Source organism: Liolophura sinensis, chromosome 12 (assembly GCF_032854445.1).
Source record: "Liolophura sinensis isolate JHLJ2023 chromosome 12, CUHK_Ljap_v2, whole genome shotgun sequence".
Lineage (NCBI taxonomy): Eukaryota > Metazoa > Mollusca > Polyplacophora > Chitonida > Chitonidae > Liolophura > Liolophura sinensis.
In genome coordinates, this window is record NC_088306.1 from 13893881 (window position 1) to 13921136 (window position 27256).

Here is a 27256-nt window from a genome sequence, read left to right on the forward strand (position 1 = left end):
AATCCGTTTCATGCTTACACTGGCAGAAAGTTATATCGTTATACATGTATGTTTATTTGCCAGGCATCTGAATTCTAAACGCAAAATTTGGAATTATATAATGTTTAATATATTTTATTTATTGTATCGATGATAACCAATAAATGTTTATTTATATCACAGGGTTGAAGATTACGAATGTGGGTTCACATTCAAACTTTTACTCATGCAAACATCCTTGAGAATTACGCCTCCAGGGAATGGCACTTACTACTTCTACTTAATAATTAAATATCAATAATTAAATCATAATATATAATGGAATTCTCTGTCACACGGAGAGTCCACGACTATTGTGTTTATTTACTTCACCAATGAATAAAGTTATAATAAATATCTGTCAGAGACAAGTATTACAAGAAGACTTTTCCTGTTTCCTCAAGCATTTCGCATATGAAAACGCAACTTTAAGTGCAATTTATACAACTTCCTGAGTTGGTTTTGGAGATGAAACTACATTGGTTGGATTGGCCAGTTTCAGGGCTTCACAAAAAGAGTAATTTTAACAGTCTACACAGAAAAATGCCTTCAGAATATGCTTAAATAAACACCTTGCAATCATGTGAAAATGTTGAAGAATTACGGTAGGTACTGTTACATGTTCTTCATATAAAAACCAGGTTATGTATATACACCACGTTATGTATAAACACCACGTTATGTATAAACACCAGGTTACGTATAAACACCACGGTATGTATGAACACCAAGTCACGTATAAACACCACAGTATATATAAACACCAGGTTACGTATAAACACCACGGTATGTATGAGCACCAGGTTTCGTATAAACACCACGGTATGTATAAACACCAGGTTACGTATAAACACCACGGTATGTATGAACACCAGGTTTCGTATAAACACCACGGTATGTATAAACACCAGGTTACGTATAAACACCACGGTATGTATGAACACCAAGTCATGTATAAACACCAGGTTACGTATAAACACCAGGTTATGTATCAACACCAGGTTACATATAAAAGCCACAGTATGTATAAACACCACAGTATGTTTAAACACCAGGTTATGTATAAACACCACAGTATGTATAAACACCACAGTATGTATAAACACCAGGGTACGTATAAACACCACGGTATGTATAAACACCAGGTTACGCATAAACACCATGGTGCGTATAAACAAATAGCTACAACTTGAACATGAAATTTCTACCATGATTTAAGACTTTATCACAAACACGCTTTATCACAAACATGGCATATTCCTTGATGGGTAGATTACTTATTCTACTGGAGCAGAGTACAAGTAATTTTTCACCTCTATTAAAGTTGGTTTTATACAAGTACATGTACTATCAACTCATAAACCTTTACATAGGGTAAAATGTTTCAAACTTTAGGCTTGTTTACGCTTTCCAAACATTAGTTACTTTATTTGTTTACATTTTTACGAAATAAACAATTTCTTGCAGTACGTGCTATATTGTAGCAAACAAATTGCTCTGTAAACAGCTGGTGACCACTATCTGAGCACAAATAATAATAATAACAATAATAATTTTAATAATACATGTAGTAAGCAGCTGATTTCAGCTCATTAAATTAAAAGCAATTGTCATGCAGGTACATGCATAGCCCCACTGTATCTAAGTCATTCAGCATGAATGGAGAATAAGAACAAGACCAGAACATTCAGCCGACACGTCTTCTACGTGGGACAAACGACTTCTAAACAGCTTTGAAGCAGTAAGAACATACGTTTACACTCTACTGATGTACTAGTTTGTGTAAGGCTAGGCATGTGTCACTGCTCAAGCTTTAACAATTTCGTACTAGGGCGTCCAAACATGTCAAAAGGACCAATGAACCTGAATTACTGTATTTCACCTGAGGTTCAGCATGATTTGACTGATTCATACACCTTATCAGACCATTAAGAGCTCTTTGTATGGTTGGATTAATTTTTTATATGCTTCTAAAGGTGCAGATTTTTCATCCCAAAAATTATGTGAAATACAGTCACAACAAAACTGTCAAAAAAAAAACAAACCCCACACATTGTCTTAAACACCATTCTCTACGTGTATTCATGAGCATTATGTCAATCATCTGTACATGTATCCATGAACATTATGTCAATCACTTGTACGTGTATCCATGAACATTATGTCAATCATCTGTATGTGTATCCATGAACATTATGTCAATCATCTGTACGTGTATCCATGAACATTATGTTAATCATCTGTACGTGTATCCATGAACATTATGTCAATCATCTGTACGTGTAATGATCAACATTATGTCAATCATCTGTACGTGTATCCATGAACATAATGTCAATCATCTGTATGTGTATTCATGAACATTATGTCAATCATCTGTACGTGTATTCATGAACATTATGTCAATCACTTGTACGTGTATTCATGAACATTATGTCAATCATCTGTACGTGTATCCATGAACATTATGTCAATCACTTGTATGTGTATCCATGAACATTATGTCAATCATCTGTATGTGTATCCATGAACATTATGTCAATCATCTGTACGTGTATTCATGAACATTATGTCCATCATCTGTACGTGTATTCATGAACATTATGTCAATCACTTGTATGTGTATCCATGAACATTATGTCAATCACTTGTATGTGTATCCATGAACATTATGTCAATCATCTGTACGTGTATTCATGAACATTATGTCCATCATCTGTACGTGTATTCATGAACATTATGTCAATCACTTGTATGTGTATCCATGAACATTATGTCAATCACTTGTATGTGTATCCATGAACATTATGTCAATCATCTGTATGTGTATCCATGAACATTATGTCAATCATCTGTACGTGTATCCATGAACATTATGTTAATCATCTGTACGTGTATCCATGAACATTATGTCAATCATCTGTACGTGTAATGATCAACATTATGTCAATCATCTGTACGTGTATCCATGAACATTATGTCAATCATCTGTACGTGTATCCATGAACATTATGTCAATCATCTGTACGTGTATTCATGAACATTATGTCCATCATCTGTACGTGTATTCATGAACATTATGTCAATCATCTGTACGTGTATCCATGAACATTATGTCAATCACTTGTATGTGTATCCATGAACATTATGTCAATCACTTGTATGTGTATCCATGAACATTATGTCAATCATCTGTACGTGTATCCATGAACATTATGTCAATCATCTGTATGTGTATCCATGAACATTATGTCAATCATCTGTACGTGTATCCATGAACATTATGTCAATCATCTGTACGTGTATCCATGAACATTATGTCAATCATCTGTACGTGTATCCATGAACATTATGTCAATCATCTATACCTGTATCCATGAACATTATGTCAATCACTTGTACATGTATCCATGAACATTATGTCAATCACTTGTACGTGTATTCATCAACATTATGTCAATCATCTGTACGTGTATCCATGAACATTATGTCAATCACTTGTACGTGTATCCATGAACATTATGTCAATCACTTGTATGTGTATCCATGAACATTATGTCAATCATCTGTACATGTATCCATGAACATTATGTCAATCATCTGTACGTGTATCCATGAACATTATGTCAATCATCTGTATGTGTATCCATGAACATTATGTCAATCATCTGTACGTGTATCCATGAACATTATGTTAATCATCTGTACGTGTATCCATGAACATTATGTCAATCATCTGTACGTGTAATGATCAACATTATGTCAATCATCTGTACGTGTATCCATGAACATAATGTCAATCATCTGTATGTGTATTCATGAACATTATGTCAATCATCTGTACGTGTATTCATGAACATTATGTCAATCACTTGTACGTGTATTCATGAACATTATGTCAATCATCTGTACGTGTATCCATGAACATTATGTCAATCACTTGTATGTGTATCCATGAACATTATGTCAATCATCTGTATGTGTATCCATGAACATTATGTCAATCATCTGTACGTGTATTCATGAACATTATGTCCATCATCTGTACGTGTATTCATGAACATTATGTCAATCACTTGTATGTGTATCCATGAACATTATGTCAATCACTTGTATGTGTATCCATGAACATTATGTCAATCATCTGTACGTGTATTCATGAACATTATGTCCATCATCTGTACGTGTATTCATGAACATTATGTCAATCACTTGTATGTGTATCCATGAACATTATGTCAATCACTTGTATGTGTATCCATGAACATTATGTCAATCATCTGTATGTGTATCCATGAACATTATGTCAATCATCTGTACGTGTATCCATGAACATTATGTTAATCATCTGTACGTGTATCCATGAACATTATGTCAATCATCTGTACGTGTAATGATCAACATTATGTCAATCATCTGTACGTGTATCCATGAACATTATGTCAATCATCTGTACGTGTATCCATGAACATTATGTCAATCATCTGTACGTGTATTCATGAACATTATGTCCATCATCTGTACGTGTATTCATGAACATTATGTCAATCATCTGTACGTGTATCCATGAACATTATGTCAATCACTTGTATGTGTATCCATGAACATTATGTCAATCACTTGTATGTGTATCCATGAACATTATGTCAATCATCTGTACGTGTATCCATGAACATTATGTCAATCATCTGTATGTGTATCCATGAACATTATGTCAATCATCTGTACGTGTATCCATGAACATTATGTCAATCATCTGTACGTGTATCCATGAACATTATGTCAATCATCTGTACGTGTATCCATGAACATTATGTCAATCATCTATACCTGTATCCATGAACATTATGTCAATCACTTGTACATGTATCCATGAACATTATGTCAATCACTTGTACGTGTATTCATCAACATTATGTCAATCATCTGTACGTGTATCCATGAACATTATGTCAATCACTTGTACGTGTATCCATGAACATTATGTCAATCACTTGTATGTGTATCCATGAACATTATGTCAATCATCTGTACATGTATCCATGAACATTATGTCAATCATCTGTACGTGTATCCATGAACATTATGTCAATCATCTGTACGTGTATTCATGAACATTATGTCAATCATCTGTACGTGTATTCATGAACATTATGTCAATCATCTGTACGTGTATCCATGAACATTATGTCAATCATCTGTATGTGTATTCATGAACATTATGTCAATCATATGTATGTGTATTCATGAACATTATGTCAATCATCTGTATGTGTATTCATGAACATTATGTCAATCATCTGTACGTGTATCCATGAACATTATGTCAATCATCTGTATGTGTATTCATGAACATTATGTCAATCATCTGTACGTGTATTCATGAACATTATGTCAATCATCTGTATGTGTATTCATGAACATTATGTCAATCATCTGTACATGTATCCATGAACATTATATCAATCATCTGTATGTGTATCCATGAACATTATGTCAATCATCTGTACCTGTATCCATGAACATTATGTCAATCATTTGTACGTGTATTCGTGAACATTATGTCAATCACTTGTACGTGTATTCATGAACATTATGTCAATCACTTGTACGTGTATTCATGAACATTATGTCAATCACTTGTACGTGTATCCATGAACATAATGTCAATCACTTTTACGTGTATCCATGAACATTATGTCAATCACTTGTAGGTGTATCCATGAACATTATGTCAATCACTTGTACGTGTATCCATGAACATTATGTCAATCACTTGTACTTGTATCCATGAACATTATGTCAATCACTTGTATGTGTATTCATGAACGTGCCCATGGTCAGATTTGAACCTCTAACTCATGTGTCATAATGCAATTTAAAGGCAAAGGCCTCTAACCACAAAGGCATAGCCCACTCCCTGCGTAACTTTATGGGTGGTCAAAATCTATCTTTCGTGCATATATCTTCAGGGAAAACAAATGATTCGACATGTTTATTTCATGCAAATACAGGAGATAAAAAAAAATACTGTAAATCACAAAGACATGGTGCTCCATAAAATCCATTTGTTCGCAAGATGAAGCTGACAATGCATGAAAGTATTTCCTTTCTTATCTCCTTTTATCCAAATCATTTTGATTAATACCTGCAGAGCTTTGTTTAGTTTACAATAGTCTTTGTGTTAATGAAGAGATAATTGATTATCTGTGCCTACACTGCAGTCATCATACTGATGATAGAGATGAGTGTGACATGATGCTTCAGGCCACAAAATGTGTGAAGGATTTCCTTACCATTTTCACCACAATTCATGCATATTATAATATATGTATACCTACATTTTATATACTGACCATATGTTTATCAGTGCACAGCGAGTAATGAAGAACTGACAATGGCCAGACTACTCAGTTGTAGTCAAGAAGGACGTGGTTTAACAGTCCCAGACTTTTAGCTCCGTCATGGCCGCAGGCTACAATACCCTTAACCCAGCCACATGTATGTGAAGATCAAAATTAAGTCTGTTTTATTCTTCACATTAACTCGCCTACATCAAAAGGTTTAATGGGATTTTACGACTTTGTGTATGGCAAAAACTAAACTTGACCCAGATTTGTACAGTTGACCAGAATACCAAACCAGCATGACCAGGCAAAGGAGCTAGTCAATGCCTGATTGTGATGTTAAATGAGATTTTCTGGAGTCTCCTACTGTGTGAAAAGTAATTTTTACTTTCCCACGACATGGGTGCAGCAGATCAGTAATATAAGGCAAATAAATGTATAAACATTCACATATATTACTGCTGCTCCAGTGCAGAACTCAGTATTAACGCAAGCAGTGTACATCTGATATAAATATTTACTGCAAATGTGTATAGCACACCCTATGCTGTTGTAGGTAAATGGACATGACAATCAAATAAATCTAACATGAAAATTTGCATTTGGATGTAGGCCTACATCATCCTTGAAACCTTTGCTTTCAACTGTTTCTTATCTATCCGAACACGTTCTTTCTGACAATTTTTAGAGCATATTAATTTTCAGGATAGTTGAACTCTTACATGTAGGCCTATAAACAATCAATTTACTTTGTCAATATGTACCTGTAAACAGATGATGGCTTTCAAAAATTTTCATAACTCATACCTGGTCTTGACTAGATTCTTACAATTACCACTGAAAAAAAAGGACAATGGTACTCAAAGTTAATTAGCTACAAATGCCATCATATGCTTCAAACCCGTGGAATTTGCAGCCTCTTCGACATGCAGATGTCGAATTTTGAAATTCTCAACTATGTTTGATCTTACATAAATATTCATACATGTATACACATTTTCTCACATCCCCATCACCATGGCAACATTCAGCCTTTTTTATTTCTTGGAAATGCAAATCTGCTTACCTTGGACTCCTCCTCAAACTTGTCCAGCTGTTCTATAAGAGTGGACACACCTTGTAATGTCTCACCTGTCTCCGACACCCTGGTTTCTAACCACTCCACATGACGCTCCACTGAGTACTGCAGCTGAAAGTCGAGGAGAAAGTTCAGCTTACAATCACAAACCATTCAGAACCTACTGATTTGCTTCAGGATAAATGTTTCTTATGTTTACTCATCTGAATCTTTAATGCAATACTTACGAATTGTTCACGTATAAGTGGTGAGGCTTAATTCATGAGTGATGGCAACCAGTGCCCTCAGTCGAAACAGAGGGAAATGGATTTGAACAAGCCTTCTCGCTGGTCCCAGGCAAAATAGCTGCAGCAAGCCATGTGTGGCCTGTGTACCTGGCAAATCTCACTGGTCCCAGGCAAATAACTGCAGCAAGCTATGTGTAGCTCATGTACCTGGCAAATCTCACTGGTCTCAGGCAAAATAGATGCAGCAAGCTACATGTAGCTCATGTACCTGGCAAATCTGACTGGTCAAAACAGAGGGAAATGGATTTGAACAAGCCTTCTCACTGGTCCCAGGCAAAATAGCTGCAGCAAGCTACATGTAGCCCGTGTACCTGGCAAATCTCACTGGTCCCAGGCAAATAGCTGCAGCAAGCTACATGTAGCCTGTGTACCTGGCAAATCTCACTGGTCCCAGGCAAATAGCTGCAGCAAGCTACATGTAGCTCGTGTACCTGGCAAATCTCACTGGTCCCAGGCAAATAGCTGCAGCAAATTACATGTAGCTCGTGTACCTGGCAAATCTCACTGGTCCCAGGCAAATAGCTGCAGCAAGCTACATGTAGCCTGTGTAAATGGGAAATCTCACTGGTCCCAGGCAAATAGCTGCAGCAAGCTACATGTAGCCTGTGTACCTGGCAAATCTCACTGGTCCCAGGCAAAATAGCTGCAGCAAGCTACATGAAGCCTGTGTACCTGGCAAATCTCACTGGTCCCAGGCAAATAGCTGCAGCAAGCTACATGTAGTTCGTGTACCTGGCAAATCTCACTGGTCCCAGGCAAAATAGTTGCAGCAAGCTACATGTACCTCGTGTACCTGGCAAATCTCACTGGTCCCAGACCAATGGCTGCAACAAGCTACGAGTAGCTCGTGTACCTGGCAAATCTCACTGGTCCCAGGCAAATAGATTCAAGAAGCTATATGTAGCCTGTGAACCTGGCAAATCTCACTGGTCCCAGGCCAAACAGCTGCAGCAAGCTATGTGTAGCTTGTGTACCTGGCAAATTTCACCGGTCTCAGGCAAAATAGCTTCAGCAAGCTAAGTGTAGCCTGTGTACCTGGCAAATCTCACTGGTCCCAGGAAAACAGCTTCAGCAAGCTAAGTGTAGCCTGTGTACCTGGCAAATCTCATAACATTAAGCTGCACCTGAACCAAAATTCACAACAACTGAATTCAGTCATGGTTAAGGGCCTGATGGTCACAACAGGAAAACACCTGAACTGTCTCGCCCAGTGATTCCCCTCCGATGTCACTAACTGCAGATATGTGCACGATATTGACAGCTATGAGTTGTACAAACTGTCAAGATGCCTTAACTCTGTAATGCAAAGGGCACAAGACATATCCCATAAACCTGGGAAAAATGTCTACATTTGCACAAATACCCACAAGTTAAAATGGGCAAGCCTCCATAATGGCTGTTCAACCCTGCACCATAATAAAAGACTCACCAGTTTAAACTTCTCTTCGAACTTTCTCTGCTGCAGGCACTGGCGGAGTTTTTTGCTCATGCTGATTCCAAAATGTGTCAAAAGATTTCTGCGTTTCTTCTAATTGCACCAATAACCTGGATATAGGAAAATAATGATAAATTTTCATCATCATGAACATAAACAGGCGACAAAAAGACATCAGGGAAAAGGGTGACCAAACAGTGGAAGAGACAGAGCATACAAAGGCAGACAGCTCTAAACAGAGAATTTCCCCTGATTATGCCCCTTGTTTGAGCAAAACATAACGTCACACTGCATGAACACAGCTTGATGTCCATCCTTTGAGCCCTGCACATATTTTCTACACATTATGCATTAAGTGCCTCTACAAATCAACAACTACATTACATAATTAAACCATATTTTATGTGTTGCACATTTACTAGATTTCCAAAACATTAAACAAACGAATACATCCACCACTCTCCATACAAAAATGAGTAGATATTACACTGTACAGCTGAATATTTGAAGTGAACATAAGCAAAGCAACATGCCAGTGCCAATCAAATTGTCGTGCAAAACTGTACGCAACAACAGTATGGTTTCAAACCAAAACTTAAAAGGTAACTGATTTTTGTGGAAATTCTTGGTGAGGAAAAACGTAAAAATGATATTTCTAAATAAGTATTTCTGGACAGCAACTTCTGTTACTTTTCATTTGAGGCACACATTATTTTTAAATTGAGCAATAAGGGTCTTCAGAAAGTTTTAAAAAATATCAAATTAGTCATGTCATAAATTTCTGGTCTAAAGACAGTGCATGTATCTGCAGTAGGCTACCTTTCTAAGGCCACTACATGGACAACTTTGACCAGAGGGGTATGTGGGTTGTCTCCCTTGACGCAGGCCAGAATGGTTCCTCCATGATGGGTAGCACTTGTCAAATCTTCCAGCATTTCTTTCCGTTCCAGGAAGGTGTCCTTCATCAGGGCTTCTGTTCCCTCCACGTTGTTTGGCAGTTCCATCTCCTCATAGCGAGTTGACAGCTTATGTAGCACTTGGGCGATTTTGGACGTGTTTGATTCAAATTTTTCAATAGCCTGAAAAATGTAAATGCTGTTGTCCACATAAAGTGTTACACACTGAAAGTGTAAATTTGATATAAAAAATAATATTGATGTCTGTTTTAAACAAATAAATATAATGTTTTATACTATCACAAGGCACAAAGTTTAAGCAAACAAATACTTGTAAGCATGTAACATGTACTTTATTTAAACAGTTACATATTAATCCTGACCGCAGTCGCTTTGAGTTCAAGTCCAGCTCATGCTGGCTTCCTCTCCAGCCGTACGGGGGAAGGTCTGGCAGCAAACTGCAGATGGTTGTGGGTTTCCCCCAGGCTCTGCCCGGTTTCCTCCCACCATAATGCTGGCCACTGTCACATGAGTGAAATATTCTTGAGTACGGCCTAAAACATCAGTCAAATAAATAAATAATTTATCAATCCTGACCAGTAAAAATATCCACACAACAACGTGCGTTGGCTGAAGGACAACTTGTCACAAATGCTCTTCATGATGAGAAATTTGTTACAACAGTGTATTGTGTTGGCATACAACCTCGCATTACATCAAGGAGATCACAGCCCAAAGGGCGAGTGAAAATTTTCATCCTCGGAACGAAACACCACGCCGTACACCCAAACAACACCCTGGTATAACTTATATTATCAACCTTGAGGTAAGCTCATCCTGAGGTTAGGTCACTTATGATGAAATAAATTCAATGACTTACGAAACTACTAAATGCTTGGTAATTTTCCTTATCAAACCAGCATTATCATACACTAATTCAGGTACAGATTATTAAACCCAGGACGAGGTGCTTAAATGTCTACACCTGCTGAAAGAACGTTTTCCGCTTACTGATCGATCCTGGATCCATTCGTTGTGATCGTAGATGATATCTCCGCCTACGTCCAGTGTTAGCTGACCTGGGTCAATGTACTCATGAAGTTCTTCTGGGGTGGCACACACAACAACCTGGACAGTGGGATATGATTGGTTGATTAACTGAGTGAACTCAGGCATACCTTTAATTCTTGTAATTATAGTTTTAATTTTATTCTCTCTATGTTAAGCATGAAATAAGTCATCCATCAAACGAGAAATGTTCACTCCAAGCACAATGTAGAATAAGAGAACACGGAGTGATAACGGAACATCGGAAAGCCTATTCCTCTGGATATATATGTACATGATTTTTCAGAGGAATAACTTATTGTCTGGAAAGCAAGATGACCATGCATGCCAAAATGATTGGACTGCCATCTAAAAATAAAGCAGAAGGTTGTGTCTTATTTTAAAATGGGTGCATAAATATATATGTATAGTTATGCATATAGATGTGCACCAGAAGAACCGTGTCAAAAACAGAGAGCGTTGTACTGTCTCAGCGTAGGACAGGTACATTCTCTATTGTCATATAAGACATACTGATCTCACAATTACTGTGCCATACAAACTTTATTTCATTTATTTATTTATTTGATTGGTGTTTTACGCTATACTCAAGAATATTTCAATATTTCAAAGGGTTGCCAGCATTATGGTGAGAGGAAACCACCATCCCACATATGGCCTGAGAGGGAACCAGTATGAGCTGGGCTTGAGCTCACTGCCAGCACACTGGTGAGACACGGCATACAAACTTGTTCATCATTTTAATATATGTACCTTAAACTCAAAACCATCCTTGAACTTTGACCTCCAGTCAGAAAATGCTCTTGCCAGAAATCCTGTAGGTTTGAGGACAAACACAGTTTGTATTTTGCCGGGAAAAAATGTCTGAAACAAAGGGAAGAGTGTGGATGAACAATAATTCAATGAAAGTTGAGTTGAACTATGTATATGTATTTCGACATTTGAAAGTACCAGTAGCAAATATGCTTCATAGTGTTCGATCAGCCAATAGGAATGGTCCCAAGATCACAAAGCAATCTTGAATGTAAGTCAAAATTTCAATCATTAAACTTGGTATGTTCCTTTCCATTATTTTAGCTGAAATTTCTTTTACAATAACTTACCCAGAATTTACACTGTCAAGCAATATTTTGACCTTGTTACTTGAGAAATAACGATTTTAAAGTGACTTGTAACTACGACTTAAGTTTCTAAGATAGCTTCCTGATCCCGAGGCCGTATTTACTAGCTCAGGATATTTTTGAAGAGACAAACACATATGCAATTGAATCACCAGGATTATACCAAGGCTTCCTAAATCAATACAATTTTTCTCATAAATCATGTCACCACATCAGCAGTCCACAACAGACAATGTCATTTTTCAGAAAAAAGTTTTGTATTTTAAGGCTATGGTTTTAATATAAAGCTTGCGATTATCTTTTTAATAGCAGTCATGCAATTAAGTGCTACAATATCGTATTATTGGTGCAATCATCACTTTTTACAATTGTTAAACTACACATAAAGCAAACTAAGTACCCTAAATCCTCAACCTTTTCGCCTGTGAAAAAGCAAGATTCAGTGCAATTTATGCAGATTCGTTATTTGATTTTGGAGGCATAACTCCTTTGGTTGGATTTGGCCACTTTCAGGGCTGTACAAAAAGTAGAATTTTATCAGTCTACATAGAATAACGGCTTCAAAATATTCTTGTAGGAACACCATGCAAATATGCAAAAAGGTTGAAGAATTACAGCATTACGTCAAACATCAAACTGCAGCACCCAAGATAGGGAAACCAATTTTTTATTGACTGCTAGGTGTCAACGGTTCAAAGAACAGCCAAAAAGTTCATGGGAAAATCAGCTCTCTTTACAGTGCTGTACACAGTGTGGTTCATTTTAAGTGACTTTGTCAAAAGTAGATTAAGAAAATTCCCGAAACGTGCCAAAAACACCTGGTTTAAACCATTAAGTAATTACATGTTAGTCAATTAACAACAATGTCAATAAAGACAATCTTGACTCAACCACTCTTGACATGCACTTTAATTAGTCTGAGTGGATTTCTTCTTATCTAATCCACTAATTACATACATGCCTTTGTCAGTATGTCATGAACAAAGAATTTGCTCCATATTTACATGTACTTGTAACACTTAAACATAGATGTAACTATGCAAAGTCAGTCTTATCAAATTCAATATTGTTCCAAGAAATACCATTAAGAAGCAAAATCAACCCCTATTTCCTGGTCTTGACCACAAACTTACAGAAATCTTGTGTAGGACTGTTTTGACGGACCCCCATCCTTCTTTCCGTCGATCGATAACAATGGCAAATCCAAGATCGGCATCAAACAATCTGAAAATTCATCCACCATAAATTACAAGAAATCAGGATGACTTTTTTTAACTATATTTTTTTTATTTTTTTGTCTTTTTATCTTATTTTGCATTTGCTCCTCTGTAGTTGAAACATTACAGATTACTTTGACATTTGCAGATTCTTGAGTGCGGCGTAAAACAACAATCAAATAAATAAATAAATAAATATATTTCCGATGCTGGTTTGTTCCAGCTCAGTTTGACATGTGTGTCTATACATGGTCTGACAAGAGACTTATTAATTTTAAGATTCATTAATTGTATCCGTGACTATAATTTAGCCCCAGCCGTTTAAATTTAAAAAACATGAAATCGATCACCATAGTAACATAGAATGTCGTTTATTGTTTATGTGGAGATCAGTCTACAACACTACAGATACCTTTACTGTTAAATGTTTTTGCATTAATAAAACACTTAAATTTCATTCGGGACTTCGACCACTGTCAGGGCCAATACTGACAGCTTTTCACTTTGGGCACCCTTTAAGTTCATTTTGGGTGCCCCCAAAAAAAACATTTGGGCTAAAATATTTTCAGACATGTATAAACCTTAAGTTATATACCATATTACTTGTGAAATGGTATATAATATATATCATATGTGAATATTACTTTGCACCGTCAGGGTACCCTAATTCCTCAACCTTTCACATATGAAAGACCAACTTTCAGCGCACTTTATGAACATTTATAATTATATTTCGTAGACAAAACTACATTGGTTGGATTGGCCAATCTCAAGTCTTCACAAAAAATATACTTTTGTCAGTCTGCACAGAATAATGCTTCCAGCATATGCGAAAGTAGACACATTGCAAACATGCGAAAAGGTTGAAGAATCTGAATACATAAATATGAGGAGTTTTAAAAAACATCTGAGTTAAATTTATCATCCTTCCGGATTTTTTAGAGTATGCTATAATTTGGGAGCCTGTAAGAGGAATGAAAATGTTTCTGCATTTGGCCCTGACAGTAGATATGAATAATTATTTAATAATATCACCATAACCCAGAACTGAAACAATGGCAATCAAAGACCACGCCTCCAAAGCTGAAGCTAAAACTGAATATGATTTTGCATCTATGATTTACAACTGATTCTTTACCTTTAATTTATTAATAAATTTCATATGCATATTATTTACAAAACTATCCATTAAATTTTTATTGGCTTTTTATTTATTTTTTGTAGCTCTTTTTTTTTTCAGTACATTGTACCGCTTAACTCAAATAATTAGCATGACAGTTGCGGAAAAAATAATCCTCTGCATAAAAAATAAAGCATTAGTTTTAGGATGGAACTCACAACTTTGCATATGTAAATAATAGAATATGCTAAGTGTAAATACCACTCTTTAATACAAACATGCTTTCCACGCTGGATGCTCATATATAGCAGATATTTCTCCCTTTGCTTCTTTTACAACTGCATTTTTGTACGTAACATTTTCCACATCATTTGTTTATTACATACTAACAAAATTACCAACTCCATGATGCAAAAAGCAAGCCACCATCCATTCCAACGTATCAAAGAAGACTGATGCAAGACATAAATGTATAGCTTATACATGTCTTGCACATACAGTACATCTGAATCAAGACTTTAATCAAATTATGTAGATGTACTCATTCCTAGCTAACCAGACAAATAAAGAAGTTAGTGTGAAATAAAATAAAAATAAAAAAAAAACAGCAATACATAAACAAACATTCCCCAAAATAAATAATTCAGTTACCAAAAAAATAAACTTCATTCCCGATATAAAAAAAACACAAAAGTAACGATCAAACATTAACGATGGGAGTAAGCTTGTTACATGTAGGTAAAGGTCTTCTCCACTTGGAAACAAACTTTTTTACACACTTCAAAAATTTCTTTCTGGATACTTGTTTGATGTATTCAGTTGAGTACATGTACACGTATACAACTGAACAATCGCTGATGTCAGTCAAAATTATATAAACGATAGCAACAGCCACTCTGAATATCACACTGGCCATTTAAAAAACTTGAGCCAAGGGGAGATAATCCACATAACAGGCTTACAAATACATTGATAAAGTTAATCTTTCCGACAACAAATATAAATCACTACATGTAAGTGTGTGTGTGTATATATATATATATATATATATATATATATATATATATATATATATTTATATATACACATGTGTAAAACAGGGCTGCTGTAATTGTAATATTCTTCATTTTCAATTGATTTAAAAGGAGTAACTTCATTTTGGTTCTCTTTGAAATATGTCACCAATGATTTTCTTAAGAAGCCAAAGAGATACAGTATGCAGTAAAAAACAGCTCTGTTTTTGTGTTTTCTTTCCTTATCATCAAACAAATTTTCCAGAAATAGAAAAGTTAAGGCATATTACCTCAGGTACCTGAAGATAAATATTGAAATAAAAGATTGAAAGTATGGAAAACTCTTGGTGTACTCTTCAAAACTTGGGCACACATACTGTATGTGTGGTTAAAAACAGAAAGTACACTGTACATATATTGTACAACAATGTTATCAGTGAGCATTAGCAGACCGATCCTCCTGACTGAGCCTCCAATAAAGGATACCAGAGAATCCAGGATTCAGAACAGGTTTTCTGTCTTTTTGTCATTTTTTTTAATAAGTCCACATGATATCACCTGGAAAACTTATCTGGCAAATTGTTCAGGTGATATCACCTGGAAAAGTTATCTGGCAATTTGTTCTGCTCTATATAAACCACAACGACAAGGTTGCATCATTGTATACATTATAATGTAAATCATAAATCTGTATCATTTACCCTTATCATCATTTATCCTTATCATCATTTATCCTTATTATCGCCTGCCATTTTTAAATGTGTAACTGTAAGATATGCAGGTGCAACTTGTAAAGATCTCTTTACATGTGTAAATATTCAGTGCAGGGTTTTAAATGACACTCATATTCCACCACATTTGCACAACACATGAACATATATCATATGTACAGCTTTTAGTAAGCTACATGTACTATCTTAAAAACTTTAAGATATGTCATCAAACATTTTAATCAGCTTGCCATTGACCGTACAGAGTGTGTTTTTTGTTATCAAAATTATACATGCAGTTGTACTGGCTGAGTATTTAAAATTCAACAAGTTTGTAAGCATGTCATCAGTTGCTTTACCAATGCTGAAGGTACAAGCATCATTTTTCATTTTACTGCATGAAACCACAGAACAGACCTGACAGCTGTGTGAAGAAGATAGAAGTACAAAGACATGAAGGCATTTAAAGAGACGAGACAATTTCTTTATCCTCATCATCGGGACATACATGCATATTTTTTGTATTAATTAAGTGCATGTGACAACTTTGCAGGCTGTGGCGCCAAAATTCAGCATCTGAAGATGATTTACATGAAGGTTAGGAAACCAAACGTTCTCGAAAATTTAGTGCAAACCATTTTCTGAACTGTCACTCAGTTTGGAACAATCCCAACAAATCTTACACCAAATATGTCAATCACATGTGCCACAAATTGACACATCTCAATTCTCAGACTTCATAACATCTTAATTCAACAGTAGCATTTTCTGAAAGTGCATATAGAGTCGGCTATAGCGTAAACAAAAAAAAAGTTCAGTTGAAATGACATTAACTGAATGACAATTATTATCCCGTTTAATCTTTATAATGGATAATATTCAATTAATTCGCAGAAGTTTATCATTAGAAAGTTTTAGCAGGTTATAATTATAATAACTGAATAAAGATGACTAACATACAGGAAGACCATGCACGACATTTCAATGAAGTGAATGGGTTATGAAGCTGTGATCTAATATGCATAGGCATATGCATGTCCGAGTTCTTCTCCACGTTGAACATGGATCAAATACATCATGATTTTCCATTCCAGTTTCATAATGACATGCGCTTTGCAAGCTATGGTAGATTTTACATGTATTGCGTACATACATAATTATCCTCAAGGTTCAACATTAGAAAGGTCAAATTATCTGAAATTAACATGCACCATATGCATAGTACATGTACCATAGTCTGTGGGCAATGGAGGGCAATGTTGTACCAGGTGTTTATACACAAGTACACATATAAATTGGGTCAGATTTCATTACTTACATAATTATAAGTATAATTATACTTATGGTATATTATACCATAATTATACGAGTATGAATATAATTTGTCATTAAGACATTCAATATATTAATTACCGTTTGATCTGAATAACTAACCACAATAAACTACGTATATCATAAATATTTACACAATTTACATGCCTTCCTGTTTAAACTATATATAATCTTCAATTTCATCGAAAGACTAATTGAATCTATAGTTATCTGAGAATCATAAACTTACCTGCACATGTACATTGCCTGACTAGATAAATAATTTATATCACAAAGACAATGGGGAGCAGCATATTTTTGATCCTGTGATAATAGCGAGGTTATGCTAGTCTGAAGGTCTACAACAAGGACCCACATGTACAGGGATTGTTATGTGAGAAATTGTTTGTAGTGAAATGTGTACAATGTTACAATGTAACCATATATTGCCCCAGTTTCTACTGTCACTGTCTTTAGCATATACCCTATTTTTTCTCATCACCCTCAACCAATTAATATACAGGACTGCTACATAGCACTCATGATTTATGAAAGTCCTATCGCCCTAGAACTAGATTTTGATTTTGATTTTTTTTTTATTCCCCCAAAACAATGGTATATGCTAAACAGGTTAGCTAAGGATTGATTATTTATTTATTTGATTGGTGTTTTACGCCGTTCTCAAGAATATTTCACTCCCACGACAGCGGCCAGCATTATGGTGGGTGGAAACCAGGCAGAGCCTGAGGGAAACCCACGACCATCCGCAGGTTCCTGACAGACCTTCCTACTTACAGCCGGAGAGAAAGCCAGCATGAGCTGGTCTTGAACTCACAGTGACCGCATTGGTGCTAAGGATTGACAACATTGCATCGAGGCAAAAACGATACAATGTTATGTTGTCCTTGTCAATCTTGGTCTAACTTTTTACATTCACAAAAGATTTCCGTTGCCTGGTGTTAGTTGGTTCCCCATTATTGGAAATCTTACAACACTAAAACAGCATAAGCCCTTGTAGAAAATTACATTAAAGCCACACAAACTCTTGTTTTAAAAACCACAAAGGAAAATTAATTCTAGTAAGACTGCAAAGCATGATTTAGCTGTTCATATTTTCTTACTACATTTACAGAGATTGAGTGTTTGCATGGGCTCAACCATCGACCAATGAAATGTCACCGACAAGATGTTCTATTTCCACTGAATTTTTAACACATAGTTCTCTTGCTTTATATACAACAAGTGTTATTGGAGGCTGTAATCTATATGTGAAACACGAGCTTTCAACACCTGTAAAGCTGACAATCACTGCTTTCTTTTTGTAATAAATCATGATTCAGGCCACGATAAAATCTCCACCATATACTCTACCAGTAACAAATCAAAATTAAAAGCTTGAGGAAACAAAAAACCAGCAATTACTTCATACAAATACTACAGACATAAAGCCACTCGACACTAAAGCCTTGACCTGAATGGCAATTCCCTCAATGGGACGCGAGAAATGTCTACACATAGGCCTTATTTCCTTCACTTAGACTATAAATAAATCCTGTTTGTAAGTGTCGGGATACACTCACCACAACATCAAACCACTTACGCACGATCAGCCACATAAATACTCGAGTCCGTTTTTAGTACCGCTTTAGAAAATCTTACCAGGATATTAAATTACTGCACTAAAGTAAGATACTATGATTAAAGCATTTGGATTGTATCTGAGGGACGTACAGATTTGACCCCTTCAAATAAAATCTGTTTAGTGTACATTTGAAATCAGATGAAGTTTAATGCGCAATAATTATGTTTTCAAGACAAGATCAAGGATCAATTTGCATGTATACATAAAATTTTGGTTTTGGTAAAATTGCTAATTTCTTACAAATACATAACCAATATCTGAGACTTGTAATAATGAAAACTGGAAAAAAAAACTAAAAAAAAAACCCACTGGCCTCCATTTTGCAAAACTGACTTAATTAAGCTTCGATCATGTAGTGAAAAAAACAAAGCTACTTTCCTTTTCAATATATTGTTTATCTGATTGGTGTTTCACACCTCTTCCTAATATACATGTAGTCAATTAAGCAATCCTGTTTTGACCAGTCATGACAGAAACAGGTGTTCAGTACAAGCCTTTGGGAATTTACTGAAAGTCGAGGAAACGTTAAAGTGATGAAATCCTGCTGCTCCATGCCAAAACTGCTGCAAAAAAAAACTAATGTTGGGGTCTAAATAGGACTTCAATTTTACAGACAGAGTGTAGTGATGCATGAAAGTCTAGCAATATCATGTAATGTATACACTGTCGAGAGACCCCATCTAAGTATACAGATATGTACACTGTCATACTGCTCTCCTTTAGAAATTACAAGAATTTCTACAAATGTTACACAGAGATTGGACAACAGCTTGCTGGGTTAACTCATATGATATTTTAATATTGAACTACTGCCACATACATAAGAAACCTGTCAAAGATCATGGGAGATATTAAAGTGAAAGAAATTGATAAGACAGTTTCAATACCCTAGATTTTAAAACAGACAAACGGCTAATAGAGTGGCATGTGTTCGTGAAAGCCTAAGGCCAATGACACTTGTTTCCCGACAAAATATTTTGAAAAATTGATCCAGGCGGAAGAAGACTTTCATTTTTCATCATCATTATTACAGCCATCTTTTATGATAATTCCACCTTTTGTGACAATTTCTGGCTAAAAAAACACAGTAATGAAATAAAATATAAGAGGTGAGCAAGCAGTGATGGAAAACTAGGAATCGAGTGAGTGAGTGAGTGAGTGCTTGGGGTTTAATGTCGTACTTAACAATTTTTCAGTCTTATGACAACAAAGGAATCCTTAAAGTGCATGAAATGATCCTCCTTGTTGCAGGATGGATTTCCACCGCTCTTTTATCTAGTGCTGCTTCCATGAGACACCTTACCAAAGGCAAGTAAGCTGCCCCGCCCGAGCCATTATGCTGATACGGGTCAACCAGTCGTGGCACTATCCCCCTTCATGCTGAACGCCAAGCGAGGAATTCACTTCCTCTTTTAAGGTCTTAGGTGTGACTCGACCCAGGATTGACCCTGGATCTACAGCTCCCAAGGCATACGCTCTACCAACAGTGCTACTGGGAGGAATCCAGTGTGAATGACCAAAACTTGACCTTCACACCCCCCACCCCCCACCACAACCTCAGTACGTAGATTTATATCATCACCTAGAAGCTATACAATTGCACAAATGATAAATCTACAAGGAACACACAAGTAACCAAAATTCTGATATTTTTCCTGAATGTTAGTTTCAGAAAACTTTCACATTTATGTATCTGTTCAAGTTTGAACACTTACGCAGGTACATTCACGAGATATGTGATGACTTTCTTATAATCCTCATCTGACACCTCCCCTAGCTGAGGGTTGTCTGGAAACGTTAGCACAGGACAACCATTCTTGTCTTTACCACCTGAAAGAGAATACATAGCTATGACTGATTGAGTGATTGATTGATTAACTGTACACTACACAGGCAGGTAAGTATATATAGGCCTCGTCTTTACCAGCTGCCAAATAAAAGACAATTAAATCATGGACAGACTGGCATGATTGTGGCAAGGCGAGCGCATGCGCCAAAGTACTGCCGTCACTGAAGTATCATGCTGAAGACACCAGACAGGACAAACCACCCAGTCACATTATTCTGACACCAGGCCAAACAGTGCTGTTTCCTTGTTCTAACCTCTAAGTTGCTGAGTGTCAAGCAAGGCAGCAACAATTGTGGTATTAAATAAATTTGCCCTTAAAATGCAATTTTTGGGGGGGCAAATTTTCAGGACAACTTCAGTAATCTGCAAGTATTTTACTAATCAATCTAAAAGCTGTTAATTACTAATCTCACCTGAGATGAAAGCGTATCTGGCCTGTAGTAACTGAGCTACGTCCAGGACTTTATACGGACAAACCTGCTCACCCATGGCATTGTCTGAAACATAAACAACACATTCTCATTCCACAGATACACACAGTACTGGGTATTTCATGTTAATCTCCAATTTAATATGAAGCTAAAATTATTCGCAAATCTAGTATGCAAAATATATGGTAAATATGTACATGGTTAACATACATGTACATCAATGGTGAGTGTATGAAGGGTCATATTATGGGTAAACATCAATGAACAATTCTATAATAAGGTTGCAGGTACTTGTATTTGTTTTGCATGTAAATGTGCATGTACATACAAACCTTGGTGCATCAAATGTACTGTATTTCATTTCTGTCCTTTTTTGGTTTTTAAATGAAAGTATGGCCACTGCCCACACAAAAGTGGAGTTCTAAGATAAATAGGAAGTGTACAGTAATCTACCAACACTATCATAACTGTATAAACAAGTAAAAGTATATAAATGCATCTGTCCAGTTATTTGTAGCACAAAAAAATTTATATCAATGATATTCCGGTACACATTCTATTCAATCTGTCGAACAAATATTTTCCATGTTTGTAAATTTAAGTATGGTTTAACTTCACTAAATGGTTTAATTTCACTACCAATATTAATTTGGTCATTTTATTGGTGTTCCTGGTTAGTCAGAACTTCTTCCTCATGGCTGTTTTTAATCTATAATGTATACTGTATAATGGTTGAAAGATTTTCGGGTCAATCAAATAAATAAATAAACAAATATACTGCTACAACAATGCCGTTCAGATGCAAGGACAAAATTTTCATCTTGGAAGTTTATGATGTTATTCGTTTTCAACACACCTGTCACCTTTTATGGATTTTCACAATACCTTCATTATACATGTAATACAGCAAAGGTAAAGCGTTAAAACTCAAAATTTATTTTACAGACAATTCCACAGATGACTTCTTGATATATCTAATCATGCACCTATAACATAGTAAATAGATACATTTATCATAAAAGTTACAGATGGGGCAATATTAGAAATTCTGACTTGATTGAACCATCAGAACTCCGTAGTTGGCCAATAGTCATTGTACATTTTACAGAATGGTAGTAAACCGTATCAACATGCAAACATATAGAAATAATTAAAGCTTGCTTATTGTTCCCCATACTGCCGCAATAACTGGTACACCAAGCTGATATGTGCATGTATACTAGAGATCTCCCATGTGTCAGTGAACCATAAATCAACGTAGAATCGAGTCCACATCATACAAATACCACATCATAACACCCCTTGATTGCCAACAATTATGAATTAATTTACAACTGTCCCACATCCCCGAGGTAAATCCTGGAACATAACCAATACTAAAGCATAGCATGAAAGTCAGTCTATGGTTTTGGCAGAAAGCTCGCAGAATTCTCTATCCCACGAGACTCTATCCAAACAGCCGGTCTTTATATAATCGCCTGGTGAATCTATGTGAATATAAGGCACTCCGCTAAGGGAGATCATCCTGGATTGTCCTCGGAGAGCCGAGGGTAAAAAAAAATCAATACAGAATCTAGGTCTATATGTTCGTGGTAGATGTCAGATTTGATATACATGTACTAACGAATATCAGATAAATATGTGTGGAACAGAAGTGTGATGGCCAAATTGCTACACAGAATTAGGGCTCCACAACAGCTGACATGGCTGATGGCTGCAGTGCACAAGAACTGGTACCAATTTTCATGATTAATGTATGTCCCATAACCAGTATATAGTTAACTGGGAATACAGTGTACATGATGTTACTGTACAAATACATGAAACAGATATTCATTACTGGTACGTGTCATTGTGCATGAAGTATACACATATATTTAAATTTAAGTTGCGTAGCTTATAATATTTATGCTACAGTATTGTCATGCAAACCTAATGTTTTACAACTATTCCTCATTTCGTGCCCTAGTGTAGTCATCAAAGACAAGAACTGTATCAATAACATAATTATTCATAACATGTGAAATAGTTTCAGTCATCCTGTTTTAATTAATCCCTTGATGCATCTATTTATCATGCATCTGTATCGGTATATACATATACTTGTGTAAGTTGAAAAATATAAACTTCAGCTCAATCAGCAAAACCAAATTAATTTCTTTCATTAATCAATTCCATCACATGAACAATGAAGCAAATGTGTACAAGCCAGACATGGGTCTCAACAAGCCAAAGACAAATATGCATGTTCTAAACCATGCTAAACAGGGGAAAAAGGCAACAGATATGCTCCATTTAATTCCCCCCTCTCTCGCTCTTTTTATCACTCAGGCTTTAATATAATGGAACAGCATGTGAATTTAATGTTCATTTTTTTCTACCACCACTGAGACTCGCTATCGTAAGTGTGGATATCAAAATATATCTTACCGGTCCTTGTCTTTAGTACTAGATTATTATGCTTAAGGATATGTTATAATTAATATAGACGTGTATGCAGGTTGTGTGATAAGGGCACGTTACTGAGGGATGAGTCCTATCACGTACAGGTAACCATGTAGAAAGACGTATCTGCTTTTTATAGATATGTCAGGAAATAAACAAAAAAGAATACTGTACTGGTGCATGGACGTGAAATTAAATATGGGTGTGCCAGCCATCAACATAGTCTGGTGGAAAAACCTGTACTGTAATTCTTCAACCTTTTGACATGCTCGCCAGTTGTTTATTCAAGCATATTCTGAAGGCATAATTCTGTGTTAACCGATAAAATTATACTTTTTGTGAAGCCCTGAAACTGGCAAATCCAACCTGTGTAGTTTCGTCTCCAAAATTAAATTAAAAATGTGCAGAAATTGCTCTGAAAGTTGGACTTTCATATGCCAAAAAGGTTGAGGTGCATGTCATTGTGTATTGTAGTCCAAGCTTAGGTCACTGGGAATTTTGCCATGCCAGTACAGTTAAACATTTCTATAGATTTTTGTATATCTACATACAATGAGTCAGTAGCACTATACACAGCTAAGACAACATACCAAATACATGTAAATGTAGGCCTATGAAGCATATGGGTGGCTTATGTGGCCTCTGACAGGGGACACGTGCATACAACAACACACAGCAGTGGCATACAATAGTAGATGTATGTCAATGTCCCCGCAAATTTATTTTGAGAGACTTATACAATTATATTTGAGTCATGAATCTGACCATGTGCTCTAAATAAGTAAATAGTTTATACACGAATCGATCTTTTGCCTACATGTACATGATGTGATCGGTGTTAAAGCTTAACTCGGAATGAACTGGCTTGTTAACACTGGTGGAAGAAATACTTGTCAGAAGAGCATGGACCACCTAATACTGTTACCAAGGCCCCACATACATGACAAACAGTGAGATCACTGGTATCTAGAAATTCCCCTCCCAAGCTTGGATTTGAATCCGCACTTTATGTTCCCTCACTGAAGACTTTAAGCACTCTGCCACAGCATGCTCCCGCGTACACAAAATGCATGATATGTATTTAAACAGTTTTCAGATTCAGTATTATACAAGCACATGTATAACCACTCATCTCAGAGCGAGGCCATTCTTGTATGCAAAGAAGACGACTATGTTGTCATTAAGGCAAAGAGCTGTCTTCCTTTAGGAGAGAAAATTACCTTGATAGCAGTTACCATAACAACAAGGTATAGAGTAGCATTTGTGCTACGTAGCACAAAATAATGGGACATTAAATGAACCAGCAATACAATTGGAAGTGTTAACATGTGTACATACGTATTTACTGTAAACCTCTCACAAGGCTATAGCCAAAAGAAGCAAACATACAGTGAACTGATTGTTTCTCCATGTTAATTGTATGCACAACTAATGGATTAATTTAACATGCACATTTTTCCTGTGAGAGGCTTATAACTTCATCAACATATCTGTACATTACTCAGGTCTTAATCTAAATTATGCAGTCAATTACATATCTCCCTCTCTCTCTCGCTCTCTCTCTCTTTATATTTATTTATTTATTTGATTGGTGTTTTACGCCATGCTCACGAATATTTCACTCATACGATGGCGGCCAGCATTATGGTGGGTGGAAACTGGGCAGAGCCCGGGGGAAAGCCACGACCATCTGCAGGTTGCTGACATACCTTCCCACGTAGGACCGGAGAGGAAGCCAGCATGAACTGGACTTGAACTCACAGCGACTGCAATTGTGAGAGACTCCTGGGTCATTACGCTATGCTACCACGCTAACAAACTGACCCACGGAGGGCCCCCCTCTTTATATATATATGTATGTATATATATATACATATGTGTATATATATATATGTGTGTGTGTACAACGTACATGTACATAAATGTATGTCTTGCATATACTGCATGTTATTCTTAAGCTTGACGAAAAACACCAACCAAATAAATAAATAAATAAATAAGATTGTAGGTGTGTTGAAAGGCAATAAGTCCAAGCTTATGCCAATTAATAGCAGAATATAGTCTTGGATTCACACCATGGATTTAGAAAGCTGTATATTTACGCACGTATATGTATACTCAGTAGGCCTATAAATCTACAAGTACAATACACATCTCATAGTTAACAGTACTGACAACTTATGCAGCAGCCGCGCAAACATGTCAGCAATGCTACAGCAGATTTACGCAGATACTGCTGCTAAAATCTATACTAATTCTATCAGGAATGAGCTTATTCGATTTAGCAGGATGATTAATAAACTCACTAACTTTTCATGGTCAATAAAATTTCATCACTAATAATTCAGTGAACACGGAGAAGGACTTCACATGCAATATACCAGCCTCCTAACAAAATGAAAAAGCGCAGTGTATATACATGTATATGGCTGGTATAGTCTATAAACGTAATCTATACGAATTATAATATAAAAGTATTGCCCTGATTGTCTTACCGGCCACGTCCAAATAAAGATCTTCCCGAAGACGAACAGGCAGTTTCAATGTCTTCCCTTCATTTGCTTTTGACGCATCACATTTACTGACGACTGGAAATTGAAACCCTTTGGACCCACTGATATGTTCATACGATGGTGATCGCATCATGTCACATGTACCAGTACTTCATACGCAAAAACCAGGTGCGGGTACTGTCCTCAGAGGTCTCATGTACTCATATACAGTACATGTACACAAAGTTATACTCAAAGGTATCAACACATAGAGTCTTTTGCTGTTCCTTCCACATGTCAAACCAGACACTTGCTAATTCCCTAATTCTGTAACATTGGATCTGTCAACTGTTTACATCATAACATATTTCTTCAATAATCATTACTGTTAAATTAGGATATTTCAATACCTTAAAAAAACAAATGTTTGCCAAACCTTGACATTTTCATGCAATATAATTTTTATCATTATGTAGATATACATTTTTTAATGAAAAGTTATACCTTTTACAGTTTTTTTACTGGCTTGAAAATATCTTTAAAGCATGCTACTTTCTCAGACAAACAATTTTTAATTGTTTCAGTGAACTGGTATGATATGTACATAGGCCTATGCATATTGATTTTACAGAAACTGTGATAATTTACTTGACTGTAGGGGAAACCATAAAATGACAGCTGCCACACGATTGTTACAGTAGACATATATTTTTTCTTCTTTTTTTTTGTTTTGTTTTGTTTAATAAAATTGCTATGGCTCAAGTAACATGAAGCTG

At 36.0% G+C, this 27256-nt stretch overlaps 1 protein-coding gene across 1 annotated transcript in view; it reads right to left on the reverse strand.

The window, feature by feature from the left end:
• The window catches only part of LOC135479664 (guanine nucleotide exchange factor DBS-like), a 71175-nt gene extending 44349 nt beyond the window's left edge, over positions 1-26826 (reverse strand). Inside the window, 10 exon segments of the mRNA XM_064759559.1 lie at positions 7432-7554; positions 9160-9213; positions 9215-9275; positions 9985-10244; positions 11073-11189; positions 11883-11993; positions 13384-13474; positions 20979-21093; positions 21526-21609; positions 26484-26826. Of these exon segments, the coding sequence (XP_064615629.1) occupies positions 7432-7554; positions 9160-9213; positions 9215-9275; positions 9985-10244; positions 11073-11189; positions 11883-11993; positions 13384-13474; positions 20979-21093; positions 21526-21609; positions 26484-26634 (1167 nt within the window). The 5' untranslated portion in view covers positions 26635-26826.
• Between the last annotated feature and the right edge of the window lie 430 nt (positions 26827-27256).